The sequence below is a fragment of the Mycteria americana genome, chromosome 11 (assembly GCF_035582795.1).
Source record: "Mycteria americana isolate JAX WOST 10 ecotype Jacksonville Zoo and Gardens chromosome 11, USCA_MyAme_1.0, whole genome shotgun sequence".
Taxonomy (NCBI): domain Eukaryota; kingdom Metazoa; phylum Chordata; class Aves; order Ciconiiformes; family Ciconiidae; genus Mycteria; species Mycteria americana.
The window spans coordinates 21,243,408-21,258,200 of record NC_134375.1 but is presented as its reverse complement, the minus strand read 5'-3'; the positions used below and the strand labels follow the sequence as shown (position 1 = coordinate 21,258,200).

The following is a 14,793-nucleotide window of genomic DNA, read 5'->3' as shown; positions in this document are numbered from 1 at the left end:
GAGAGTCTGAAACTCTCACTCTCCATTTACATTTCCTTATTAATGGATTGGTCCCATCACCAGGTGAATGAGCAGGAAAACACTTTGCTCCAAAGTCAGTGCTGATGCACCCTTCAGGTGGGGCTTCGGATCGATCAGAGGGAAGACGGTGCCTGGAGTTTTCAAAAACTCCTACGCTGCCTGTCTTTACTTACTTATTTTTATTATTCATCTGCAAAAAGCTGCCAAAGCAAATGCTACAGAGAAATTAATTCAGCACACGTCTCTGCTTCCCTACGAAATCAAGCAGTTGGGCTCCAGGCTCACCTGTGCTTGTCTCATCTGCAGACTAATTCAAGACCCAGCTGCAGAAAGGACTAAACTACCCAGCTTCTACAACTACTTGGTAAGCAAGGGAGGTGTGGATGCCATCTCTAACCATATGAGCGTTCACATACTTGCTCTGGAAGAAAAAGACCTTCTGTCCCATTACACATTTTCACTCTTACCCACTTCCTTGGCGTTTATTACAGGTGACCCCAAGATGGAAGGGCGGGACTGAATCTGATCACTCCAATGCTCTGAAAGCTGAAACCTGCAGCTTTGATTTCGCCACTCTCTAGCACTTAGCATTACACGAAAGGTGAGGAAGAGGCACGCAGAAATTCACGCAAAGCTTAACAGTGAGGAAATATATTTGTTGGGGCAAGATTACAGAGATTTAAAGAACTCATCTACTTTTCTTTTTCTTTTTGCAAATATTAGCCTTCAGCAAAGACATGAAAAACATTTGTCTTTATTCTAAAGAGGATATTATCAGCTAATTAATTTCTAGCACCAAACAGTCCGGATGAAGAAGGGTTTAATTGCTGAAAAGGTTGAAACAGAATATTTTCACAGCAAAATTTATGTTTGGCTACAATGGATTGATCCTGTTTGATCAAAAGCTTTCTCTGTACAATTGTCTTTGCTGCAAGTTAGAGATTCCACGACCATTCACGAGCTCTTAGTCACCCTTGAACCTCCAGTGTACGCCAGCAATCCCCTTTCCACAGCCACTGCAGGATGTGCAAGTGGGGTCCCAGGAGGAGCTATAAATAATGCAGCTCCACGACCCCGTTAGCAAAGAGGGAGGTGGGAGATGCTGGGGCTTTGAAAGGGCACCGGGCTCCGCTTAGGAAATACAGCTTTCTCCTGCTGCTCACCACAAGGGAAATCACTTTGAAAGGTTGAAAGAGGGCAACTCTTTCGAGCTCAATAGACTGGTTTCTGTCTCGTGATATGAGCATAACTGCTAATAACCGCTTCATTTACAGGACACTCGCTACCGTTGGGCACAGGCGTAGAGAGGATTATTAGGGTCTCCAGCCTGTTGCCTTTCTCAGGATCCTTTGCCTTTATCTACAAATATCCCTGCCTCAATGCTATTAACCCTGACCTCTTCAGAGCCACACGTTAATTCCCGCTCTTAGGTTTTCCCCTTTCCACCAGCAGCAATACTGCTCCCACTAGCAGAACACTTGGTGCCAGGTCTCAGAGTTGTCCCAAGACCTGCAGCAGTTTTAAACCTCAGTCGCTTGACTACTGCTTGCAGTACTCCAGCACAGTCCCTAGACCATGACCAGGACCAAACAGCGCAGCACACGTACACCCAGCCTCGTGCCGATGCTCTGCAAGGAGGATCTTTTTTCCTTTTCCTGTCTCTCCTCCTTCCCTGAGGTACAGCCTTGTCCAAATCACTTCACCTCCTGCATTCCCATATTAAAAAAAAAAAAAAAAATCAAGTATTTAGAGGTTCCTCAAGACGCTATTTTAGTTACCACCGCTTTTACCAAACATCTTCACACCTGGGGGTACACAGAGCTCTATGAACAGCCACATTCAAAGAAGAGGCATAGGAATACACAAATTTCTTTTTTTTCCAGCATTTGAATTTATGGCTGGAAACTAAACTATCAGCTTTGCAATGATTTACTGCTGTACAACGAGACCTGTGGGATATAAACAGAGGAGACAACCCTGCAGGACAATAAATTGCCACAAACCAAACTGTCATCATGAAATACATAAAAGCCACGTGAAAACAACCCCACTGATGGGACACAGAGGGCCTTTTGGCAGCTGCTCTTCTGCTGGCATGGGGTATAGGTGCCTCTTCCAAAGCAGGCAAGGGGGAGACACCCATCCCTGGCCTCCACCACCACCTGCAGCTCTTCCTATCTCCTTCCCTGGCTTGTCATGAGCTTTGCCCCAGGATGTCCAGAGCACCAGCTCCCCAAATCCTGATGAGGAGACATTTCTGAAAGGCTATCAAGTGTCATCAGGCCCAAAGGCACCTAAAGCACCCAAACCCTCTGGACAGCCTGATCATGTAGTTTTGGGTTCTTTTGTTGGTGTGGTCCCACTCTGGGCCAGTCACCTATCTGAAGGTGTTTGTCTTCACCCCAGGGATCAGGTGGGACAAGACTGGCTCAGAGAAGCCCATCAGCGATCACTGCAGCTCCTGATCTCCTCTGCCTGCCAGGGCTGCGTCTCTGTGGGTCCTCACGTCCCTCCAAGCCCCAGCGCTCGCGAACTTCAAAGCCACAAGAAATGCAGGAACAATTCTGGGGAGCTCAGCCAGTGGCTTTACAAGGATGGCTTGGTTTTAATTATGTGCCTGGGGGATTTTTTGTGGGAGGATGAAGCAACTAGGTCTGGCATCACTTAGCAGTGGAAGGGTAGGAGTTTAACACAGATCTGAAAGGCTGAACAACATGCCTTTGAATGTGTTTATTTAACCTAGAAGTTGAGTAAGCTCTGTATTTCTAAGGTAGCCCATACTGGGTGGAAAATCAGAAGAATAAATATAACTTAGCTTTCAGAAAGCTCAGAGAAAAAAAAAAAATAAAAAGATCTCCAGTATAAATTTTAATTCCCCATAGCATTACACATGACGGGGATGTGGGTTTATATCCAGAGCCCTAGTCCAGGGCAAAGAGAGCTAGGATAGATGGCACACGCGTCTAGGTCGCTGACAATCCTCCCTCCCATACCAAATTTCTCCCTCCCATACCAAATTTCTCCCTCCCTCGCATCCCATGTGAGGATAACGTGAGATTTTCCCAAACAGCCCCTTTGCTGAATCTGCCTTTCTGCTTAGACACCACAAAGGCAGGCAACTCAGCGCTGCTTTGAAATGGGGGGGGGGGGGGGGGACGGACAGGAACAAAACAAAGAAATCCGGAGAGACCGTCCGCAGGGAAATCCAGGGAGCTACAAGAAAATAAAATGAGAGGCAAAGAGGAATCCTTATGAAAATGCATGAGATGTGAAAAACTGACAGGCCAATTAAACATGTCTAAATACAATCAGAGATTATCCCAATGCCACTGCCGTGTCTATCGCTCTCCACCCTCCCTTTGTTCCCCCTCCCCAGCCTCCAGAGCAGCAGCTCACTGGCATCCCTCGGTCCCTCCTGCTCGTCCCTCCGACCAGCGACGACCGCACATGTCGCGGGCCCATCGCTCCTCGCCTCGTCTCTTTGCACAAACTGCTTTTTTACCAGTCCTGGGCCAGCTGATGGCATTCCTGCTTTCTGCGCGCTGCTCCTGAAGAAGGAGCATGAATGGCAAGAGCCTGCGGGGAGTGGGGGCTGGCTGACACTTCTGTAAACACCATGATAATCTGTTTAAGATATTAGACTCCCATATATGTGTTTTTAATAATAAAGGCAACATTTAGATGCTGCCAAGGTATCAGAGAGACAGTAGCAGATGCAGAAGAGCCACCTCCACCATATAAACAATGGAAAATGCTCTCTTATCTTTTCATACCACTAGGCCTCCAGGCTGCAAAATAAATGATTGCATTCATTTACATTTTATTGTGGAGATATAACTGGCTGGAATAAGTGCCAGCAGAGAACCCGACTGCAGGAATGCACTGTTTTTCTCCCCATTTGCCTTAAGAGATGCTTTTTTTTTTCTGGCAATCCATCTCTATCACTGTTGTCTAGATGGCAGAAGGGGCATTAACCCACTACCTATCTTGCATTTAGGAAAAAAAAGCCATCAGTTCAGCTTTTTACAAAGCCTCAGGCTAACAAACTGTTCCAGAGTAACAAGACTGTGAAAGAGGGTCTCTCCACCTGAAGGATATCCAGGCAGTAAAGCCAAAACTTTCTTAGACAGTCACACATTGTCATGGTTTAGCCCCAGCCGGCAACTCAGCCCCACGCAGCCGCTCGCTCGCTCACTCCCCCTCGGTGGGATGGGGGAGAGAATCGGAAGAGCAAAAGTAAGAAAACTTGAGGGTTGAGATAAGAACAGTTTAATAGGGAAAGCAAAAGCCACGCACGCAAGCAAAGCAAAGCAAGGCATTCCTTCACTCCTTCCCATGGGCAGGCAGGTGCTCAGCCATCTCCAGGACAGCAGGGCTCCATCACACGTAACGGTGACTTGGGAAGACAAACGCCATCACTCCAAATGTCCCCCCTTCCTTCTTCTTCCCCAGCTTTATATACTGAGCATGACACCATATGGTATGGAATAGCCCTTTGGGCAGTTTGGATCAACTATCCTGGCTGTGTCCCCTCCCAGCTTCTTCTGCACCTGGCAGAGCATGGGAAGCTGAAAAGTCCTTGACCAGTGCAGCAACAACTAAAACATCTCTGTGTTATCAACACTGTTCTCAGCACAAATCCAAAACATAGCCCCATACCAGCCACTATAAAGAAAATTAACTCTATCTCAGCTGAAACCAGGACAAACATTCATGTCTCAAAAACCCACAAGCCACATAGAGTCAAGCCCAAGTGAAACATCCTTATCTTAGCCAGTCGCCTGTGCTTCCCTTGCAGTCAACAGAGAGGAACACGCTCTCCAAAGAATCATTCATCCCTCAGGTTCGAGATGTCTGGTTTGGGTTGAGAAGCACCGATTCCTCCCTTTCCCTGCTACGCAGCCTGGACACATAGCTCAGAGAGAGGTCTACCCCCCGTGTCCAGCTGGGACCCAGGCCATGTATCTAGTATTGCCTATACAGGTACACGTTAACTACAGGTTCAAAAGATCTGTTTCATTCTTTTGATAAAAAAGGATAACCGAATAAATACAAAATAAGCAAAGCACTCAATCTCTCAGGTCAGCACCCAAAAGCTTAGCAGATGGTTAGAAGGATGTGAACTACATGTAAATCTCAACCCTGATGGGACCACGTTCCCAGGCAGCAGGAAAGCTCAGGGCTGGGTGTGAACCCTCTCAGCTGACAACTGCCTATTGAAAAGATAAAGTAAAATACCCACAAGGTTAACAATAGTAATAACTGTCAATTTAGGGCTAGCTAACATTTTCCACTGCCTCCTTGTTTTCTGATACCTAAATATTTTCAGGTTTTCATTTCCTTTCTTCTCTGTTGATCAATTTCTAACTAAAGATGATATAAGAAATAAAATGAAAAGTTTAAGCAAAAATGTTTGAGTATATTTCGCTGGAAAAATGGTGGCAAAAACCCATCTCAGACTCTTGAACTACCTGAGGAGGTAAGACAGGAGAAAGTCTGGGCACCTGGAAGCAGAAGGAATGAACAAATAGATGAGTAAATGAAATCAAATCAAATCCTACAAGCAAAGACCACCCAGTTAGGAAGGATATCCTGTTCTCACCATAGCTTGTGACTGAAAGAAGCAGGGAGACCTCAGGGGACCCAAGAAAGAGGATGCTAAAGAATCCTCCAGTGGCTCAATCCCACTGGGGTTATGGGCAGCCCAGTTAAACGCTCTCTAGGCTGGCTGGCTGGCTTTAGGCCTGACCCAGGTCACGGAGAAAGACGGCAAGATGTGCTAGAATATGATCTCCTGGTTGCCACGGTGTAATTAAAGAAGGCGTTACACACGAAAGCACAAAGGGACAGTCTGAGCCGTGCATGCCACCTCCACCTCCGTATCTGCTGGCTTTCTACCACTCACACCACTGACCTGACCCACCTTTGCAACACAGATTTTTAGCAGAAAGCATTTCTCATGTAGAAGTTGAAGCTGAGAGCAGGACAGTCACCAGTGCTGCTCATCACGGCACTGGCTCGGGCCTCAAGCTCAGAGGCCAGTGCCCAGCCCTGCCCCGACCTGCGTAACCCTGGGCAAGTCCAGTAACATCTCCGTGCCCCAAGTCTCCAGCTGTAAACGAAGCCATCCAGGGTCCTGTAAGAACGGGGCCATCAGAGGCTCCAGGACAGGGTCAGAAAAGCAGCTCAACAGAATTAGGCGGGTGAAAAAGAGCAAGCCTGTAAAACGTTCAAAAGCTGCAACAATACCATTGCAAACAAATTACCAGATGTGACAGTGAAAAGAACAGTGACCTACATTAGATATGAGCATAGCTTCATCTTAAGTGTGGTTTCATAAGCGCTTCGTATCCCTTGGACGCTAGCAGTGCAGAATGCGGGAAGCTGAGCCTGATGGCCGAGGGCGCAGCCCTTCACATTTTCCTCTGCTGGGTCACGGCCACCAGCAGAGAGCTCACGTGCGCCGGGGACAGGTCAGTGAATGCTGTAAATGCCCCTTTTTCACATTCTGGGCTTCTCTCGTTTGGCTTTTTTATAGATAGACTAAAACCAGATTCATTTTCAATTATATTACAGCCACAGCATAGTTTGCTTGGAAGATAAAGGATGGATATAACAGACCTGGGTCCAGACCAACTTTGGCCATAGCACCCTCTTGCAGACAAAAGCATCCCTCAGAAGAACAGCAACCTAAATTTGTCTGTTTTCCATTGCTCTTCCGTTGCACAAAGATACGTAACAGACCTCCAGGCTTAAATATCTCAAAATGCAACAACAGGGATCAAACAAAAATCTCAGTGAGTGACACGTTCTCCCTGCACTTTTAGGAACACCATCCCACCAGACAGAAGACTCCCTGCCATCCCCACTCCACAGATGTGCAAAACGCTACCCTTGCAAGCAAGGGAAGGTTTACAAAGGAGACCCAGAAGTCCCAGTTCCCTGCCCTCACCCCTTCTCCCACCAATATTTTTCAGCCCTTGGAAAGCACAACAGCAGCGGCTGGCTGCAGGAAGCTCTCCCGTCACGTAAGCAATGGATATCAAACAGGCACGTTATCTCCGGGCGAGCAGGAGCATTCCCGTTTCCTTACCACCGGTACAACAGAGGTGCAGGCGGCACAAACCACCCGGGTCACAGAGTTCCCGGCTCCCCCCTTCCTCCTCCACCCTCAGCTCCTCTCTCCATCTCTTCCTCCTCCTCGATGACTTCTTAAGGATCTTCAAAACCTTGTTCACTTTATTCATCTGGTCTCACAGCCGCAAAGAGGGGACGGGATCTCCCCGACTCCTGTGTCTCAGCAGCTCCAGCTCCCCGGGAAGGAGGGACAGCTAGAAGCAGGCAGGTCACCGGGAGGCACGAAAGCGCTCGCGTGTGTATGCGTGCGCGCGTCTGTGTCAAAAGCTTCTTTCCACCCAAAGAGAGAGTTCTGGGTGGCGGTGGGAGGGGGGAAGGAGAGAAGGATTTCTTTAGCCTCTGTCCATCCACAGCTCTCGCAGACAATGAGAGCAGGCATTTCTTCTCCCTGATGACTTGGGAAAGCTCATAACTCACAGGGGCAGCAGACTCTGTAGAGGGTTTTCAATTTCTGTTTTCGACAATACACGCATTCTGGCAGATTTCAAACGCTCCTCAGGCAAAAGAGCCAGCATCAGCTCAGAAAAAGCAGTGACTCTTAAAGAATTCTGGCTTCATTTCAAAGATCAGAAATAGCTAATACAGACAGCAAATAATATCTGCATCTATGAGAAACGCTAAATAACTCTGCGGTCTGTAGGACAGAACCTTGACTTTCCTGGACTTGCATGATGATATTTATCCAGCATCTGTCAGCAATCACTTTCTCACTGACGTCTTTGGAAAGAGGCAAGTAATTTCCCCAGTTTCCTGCAGACACTGAGGCACGGCGAGGTGAAGTGGCTAGTCAACGCGTTTTTAGCACAACCACTGAATACATCCCTGCAAATAGCTTCGCTCCCTATTTCAAAAGTTTAGACTCTCTAAACTTTTGCAATAATTTAGAGCCTCTAAACGTTTTTAAATGACCCTCTGATATTTTTAAACAGACTTTAACGGACAACAACGTGCAGCCTGCAGTGTCCACCCAGGGCCGTAGCTGCTCTCAGACACCAGCCAAACCACCGAGAAGGATGCAAGAACCCTGCGCGGGAAGCTCTGCCACGATCTCCCATCCACAGCAATCTCCAAAGGTGGAGAGCTCAGAGTCCCTTCCGCTATCGCCATCCTGGCATTGCAAACCGAGGCACGGGGCAGGGGTAAGAGCCGCGCTCTCCTTCAAAGAATCATGTTGTTCGGTAAATGACAGTTTTCAGAGTCAGGAGGCTAAGTGGAAAATAACCCTGTGTGCTTGGGAAAGGCTGCCTGGGAGTCAGGCAGATGATAAACACACACCTTTACCGCTGGCTTCTCAGTTGTAAACCAGACCATGCGACGTGACTTAAGAGAGATGCTTATTAACCCACTCATACCCATGGGAACCAACGGCAGAGGCAGATTATCAGTTTGCTAACAGTCAGGTCAACCCTGGGCCAAGCTACAAAGGTGTTTGGGTGCCTGGTTCCTATCTGCAGGATGAGCTTCCCTTGGAAAACTTTAGGAGCTGAGGTAGCTCCTGGCCCTGGGGCTACAGGTCTCACCGGACGCCTTTGCCCTCAGCCCCAGCAGAGAGTCAACATCTTCCTATCTCCCACGCTGATGCCAAGGAAATATCCATCAGGATCGTCTCCTGGCCATTTCGGAGAGGAAAGGTGATTTTTGGGCAATGACTGCCAGCTTGGGAGGAGCCCTCTCCAACCAGGGCAGTAGGGTTAATGGAACAGCAAAGTCCTTCTCCAAGCAACCATGTGTGGGATGGACACAGCTGTGCCTGGCAGCAGGACAGAGAGCCCGTTAATACACCTAAAAAAACTCCATTTAGAGCGATATAATTAAGAACAAACCCTGCAGTAGATAGTATTAATGGATGTACAAATTAAATTATCATGCACTTCATTTAAAGCATTATAAATAGAGCCGTTACTCTCACTGCTGAGCGAGATGCGACCCACACCCACGGCCCCCACACGAAGGCCAGCACAGGGCAGAGCATGGCCCACCAGCGACGGCCACTGCCAGCCTCGGTTAACCCTTTCACGCCTGAACTCTCGCACCCAGACGTGGCCACGGCAGCATTGCCGCCGAGCAGACCCCAACAGCAAGCTTTGGCGGATGCAGTCTTCTCAGCTCATTAAGGCCCAGATTTTAATGAGACATGGCCCCAGACAAGCAGCGCTGTGCAAAACAGCAGGAAACCATGCTGTTCCCACGCATTCCTCTGGGGTGTAATTCTTCTTCTTCCACCTTTCTTCAGGGCAGGAGGTAATTTGCACTGCCTCGTCTCAGCACTTTACTGTGGTCAGAGCTGGCTCAGCTACCCAGAAGCCAAGGCAGCTCTTCTGCTGAGCAAGGATCTCCCTGCGTCCCCTCCAGGGCAGGATGGATGTGCTCGCTTCCTCGTGCTCCTGCCCATGGGCAGGACCCAAATCAAAGTCTGCTCCTGACGAGTGCTCATCCCAGTTTGCATTGGTCTCTACCATTTGCCATCCCCGTGCTCTTCACAAGCGTTAAGGCTTTCACAAGCACCCTGGGAGATAGGCAGGGTGCTTGTCCCAGCCTCACACAATGGAGAAACCCTTTGCAGTGGTTCCCAGGTTAGACATCAAGCCGGCAGCAGAGTCCCAAAGGGAAGAGGGAAGCACGATGCAAGCAGCAGGGCTCAAGGGTGATGGGGTCCATAATTCCTGGTAACATGCAGGAGAACCCAACCTTATCCACTCAGGGCAGGGCCAGACTTTACCCCTCGTCCTGCTTCCCTGTGCTCAGGCTCCTTCTTTGCACGATCTTCAGCGTACCGGTAACCTTCCCCAAACTTTCCCCCCATCTCCATCTCACTCCCACTCTGTTTCCTCTCCTTTCCTTTGGAGAATGGCTCTAATCCTTCACGTAGTCCTCAGTGAGATTTATGAGTACAATTCCATTTTATTTTGATGGTTAATACTAGCACTAATGCTGCTGTCATGTCTACATAATTAATAATGAGACTAATAATGCCAAACCAATCTAAGAGTCACTTTATTGGTCTTCAATGTCATTAGTTAGAGCTGATATAACCAATTCAAGTTGTCATCCGTACTGAGTCACCATTACCACTTCTCCCATAAAAAAAACACGAATCTGGGGCTGTAATGCAGCCCAGACTCTCAATCCAGCAAGCAATGCGGTAGAGGGTCATCTGAGGGCGATCCCCTTCTCATCTAATTAATATTTTAGAGAGCTGCAGCAATACAGTGAGCAGCAGGAAAGCAAGACAGTGTGGAGCAACGTAAAGCATTTTGCCGAGATGAGCTCTCGGGGACCAAAGCTACACCTCGCACATCTCCCGTGACTGCAGATGCCACTTGCACTCACAGCCCATTCTGCATTTTCCCACCTGCCACGGCATTGTGAGGCCCATCGTACAAATGGAGAAGGAAAAACAGTCTTTGATGCAATGTCACTGTCTGCCTCAGCGTGCAAACGCCTGTAGAGCTGCTGGTGTCTGCAGGGGAGAGGCTGGTGTCCCCACTCTTAAAACAGGGTCTGGCTGGGCACTATGAAAGGCAACAAGCCACCATGAACCACCCAGGCCCTGGAGGCTACTTTGTCATTATTAAGTAATCATGAGATCTCTTAATACCTGTTTTGGAAAGATTTCTGCATTATGGCCAGCCTGGCTGCTAAGCCTGTAGATTGCACTCACACTGCTTTCAAAATGTATTCTGCAGTCAGGGCAGCAAGTTGCTCTCTACTCACGTGAAGGCCAAAATCGCTGCCTCAAAGCACTAAGGATTTAAGGGGTGAAAAATCCTTCAAAGCAACTCACTAACCACTGTGAGTACTGGAAACACTTTGGTTGCCATTCAGGTAATCACACACTCTTTCGTGTCCTATTCCCACTTAGCTTCACCTTCCGCTTCTCACATATTATCTGAATCTGTTTGATTTAAATTATCGAAGTCGTTTGATTTGAGCCAAGATTTGGGTAGAATTTAGGGAAGTTCAATAATAACAGTTTAATATTGCTAAATTAATCCAAACTATTTACTTCTCCCTCCTTTTCCAGTCACAGTTCTAGAGTTGAAGTATAGCAGCTATTAAGTGTTTTCCAAAGCAAACCACACATGTTCCAAATTGGTCTCAATTTAGCAGTTTTATTTTTGTGTTAAATGATAGGGAACAGCATTAGCACAAGGGTCATTACGTGAGTCAGCAGCACACAGTAGCTGCCTCTTGTCCGACAAGACTGAGAACAGCCTCCCGCGCTGCTTCAGCCTGGGCAATCCTCCTCTCCTTCATGCTCCTGTTTAATCCTACCCCTGACAGCGGAGCCGTCCTACGCCCCATGGAAGAGCCTGCTCCCTAACCAGCAGTAACATTAGGTATTTCTTAGCATCGGAGCACCCCAGGTGACTTCAAACGGGAAAGCGGCCAGTGCTATTGCCATTAATTTTAATAAAACATAGGCGCGGTGCATCTGCCACAAACACAAAAAGGTGGTAGGTCTTCAGCAGAAAGACCCTAAGGAGCAAGGGATGCAGAAACACATCCCTATCTGCCTATGCCAGGGCCCGCCAGCCTCAGCCGAGAGATTTAAGCATACCCAAACCTCCGGCCCGGTTTTTGGCAGGCAGCCCTCAGGCAAAACTGAAGGCATCGTTCTCCAGAGGTACCGCACGGAAGTAAGTTCCCAAAGCCAACAGGTCAACCCACGCATCACCCGCTGCTGCAGCGCGGTTCTCGGTAATCACGTGCAACACGCAGGTCTGCCGCAGGGTAGAGACGCACCGTGTCCTCATTCAACACTAACCAAACGCCTCCAAAGCAAGGGGATGCATCCTACTCCGAGCGCTATTTCACCGGGAAGCCCTTGCCTGATCCTTCTCTACCACAACGTATTTTGCTTGTTGCGCAAGTCCAAGTTTCCGCTAGGCATAGCGAGGCTACAGACAGCACAAAACACCATCTCACTTGCTGCAGTTATTAATCACAGCATGCAGCACTGTTGTTAGGCTTCATGTCATGAAGTCTTCAACTGTTCTAACACCAATCTGCGGCACTGACCCCCTCTGCGAGTTTCTGCTGACTCCCTGCCATTTCACTGCCTTCCCTCAGATATTTTCTAGCTGTTTCAAAGATCACGAGAAGCTTTTGTGAAGACAACCGCTTGGTGTCTTGCGCCTGCTGCATTTCAAGCAAATTAGTTTGGTCTTTTGGCTTTATTACAAAATAATAAACATGACAATAAATCAAGGCAACAGAGAATGAGGATAACGTTGGAGGTTTGCCACCTGTGCGCAGCATCTTACCAGCTTGACTGCAGCTACAGAAATTAAAGTTGGGGATTTCAAAATCTTCAAGCAATGGAGGAGCACAGGCCTGGCAGAGCAATTAAGGATTTACACAGCTACTTCCAACCACTCACACTAAGCTCATGCTTATTTCAAGGGAATGTGGTCTCAGAATTAAAATTGCCCTCCCTCCCCCAAAAAAGGCTCAAATAGCTTTAAAAGTCTTCCCAATTTTGAAAGTACCAGGTGCAGATTTAGCTTTTTGTTTGGTTTTGTGGGGCAAGAAAATGCATATCTGTTCAAAAATATCTGTGGATGAATAAAGGGCTGTAATTGCTGTAGAGATAACCAAAAACCATACCAGCCACATAAATACGTTGCAGTGCCTGACAGCAGCCACGGTATTTTCACTGTAACAACAACAGTGCTGAGACCGGGGAACAGACGGTGGCCATTTATCATAGGAAATAATGAAACAGGTCTGGGTAAAATATGAACTTATCCGACTTGCTCATTTTCTTTCCCAGGTCCTTTCCTGCAATTACCTTCATTTCTTTCACTTGTTTGATAGTAGTTCACAAGATCTTCCAGCACCTGCACTGCCCTTCTGGCCTCTGAAGACTGCTGCGTGATCATAACAGCACTATTAAATAGTCTTTGTCAAGCCTCACTATGTAGGGAGAGGACTGCAGCCCTGGAAAAGCGGGGTAAAATGATGTTTGGTGACCGAAACATCTCCCGGGTGTCCCTGGGAATAGCAGAGACCCAGATGTATGCTGCAGCCAAGCCCAGGAACATGTAGGTAGACATGTTTCTTCTTTCCCTTTTCTTTGGAAGGGGGAATGGAGAGACCAACATAAAATTGTTAAAGCAAAACTCTGGGTCTTGTTTCGTGAAAGTTTGAACATTGCATGTCAAGGTACTGCTCGTTTGATTTCAGCTCCACAATGCCACAACTTCATGCTTTCGGGTACCGTCTCTCAGCACTCCCATGCTATAACCTCTCTGAAATTTTGTTCTGGTTCAATAGAGATATCTGGAAAGGTGACGAGACTGATCCTGTGCCAAATGCAGGCTGGCAGACACCTGCAGAAGGAAGCAAGTTCAGAGAAGCATGGAGTTTTTCAGTAGTGGCACAGTAGTATCAGAGTCTAAAGGGACTGCTCCTCTAACGATGGTTTCTTAGTAGAGGATGATCTCTACCCCTTCACAGAGGCAAAAGGTATACAAAGACATGGGTCCAAAATTCTGCTTTCACTTGAATCCCTGAGGCTCCTAAGTGAAGGATTAGAAAGAAGAAACAGTACTCCAAGAGATCACTCAAGAAAATGAAACAGCAAAGACAGTCAAGTTACATGCCCGGCTTTTAAGACAGGATGGCTGGAGAACCGTCAGTGGAATGACACTGGAAGCTGCCCTGCCAGTCCGAATTCAGCCCGAGGGTGCCATGCAGAAGAGGCATTACCCGCAGGGCAAGTCTAACTACGAGGCGTTGGTCTCAGCCCAAACCCTGCTGAAATATGGCCCTTCTCAAACGGTGCACGTTTTGGTGGGTGGTTCAGATGGAGGCAGGGGATTCAGCTCTTTGCGAGAGCTAGGAAGAGATTTACTCTGCAGCAGACCAAAGACATACGGACAAAGCGGCGTGTTTCAGCGGGATGAGGTGGGCCCAGTTTGCTCTCCCACCTCCCAAACTCTATCTGTTCCGCAGGCAGACCACCACCGCACCTCGCGCCCAGGCTCCGAGCTCACTGCCCCGCAGGGGATTCACACCAAACGTTGTTATTATTTTGCAGATCAGAAAGCTGAAGAGGAGCAAACCCTATTCTCCAGTAGCGTCAGGCATGACTGTGAATAATCAGCCTCTCAAAGCCTACTCCCAAGCATTTCTAGTTGAAATAGCTCTCGCTGCCTTGCAGTAAGCAAGAATCGGAGGCCAGAGGCAGGCTCCTGCATGCAGCTGCGAGGACTTTTGGCCAGGTCACGGAGAGACCTCAGAGCTCCCAACTGGCCCCAAAACACCCTTCCTTTTCCTGGCAGGGAAGTCCGTGGCTTATCAACAGGGGTGGTGAATGGCATCGCTTCTGGACCTATGCGAGGCGACGGGCCGTGCCTCATGGTGCCAAGCCAACCCCTTGCAATCAGCAGGGCTTCTGCCTCAACCACCCAGCTAAAGACAAGGATAAGAGCACGTTCCCCCATCAAGATACTCCCGAGAGCGCAAATACGTTCACGACCTCAAAGCGTTCGGACAGCACAGCGATCAGGGCTGCAATACAGGGATCTACACTTATTTAGGAGGAAAAACAACTGCATTTGCTCCTTCGACTTAAGGATTCCTGCAGCCAGGGCTCAGCTCTGACGAGGGCTACAAGCGGAAGGCTGT

General features: G+C 48.2%; 1 protein-coding gene across 1 annotated transcript in view; it reads right to left on the bottom strand.

Annotated features, from left to right (window-relative positions):
• The window catches only part of GRIP2 (glutamate receptor interacting protein 2), a 151,678-nt gene extending 144,410 nt beyond the window's left edge, over window positions 1-7,268 (bottom strand). The window contains exon 1 of the mRNA XM_075513855.1: window positions 7,115-7,268. Within this exon, the coding sequence (XP_075369970.1) occupies window positions 7,115-7,268 (154 nt within the window). The remainder of the gene's footprint in view (window positions 1-7,114) is intronic.
• Between the last annotated feature and the right edge of the window lie 7,525 nt (window positions 7,269-14,793).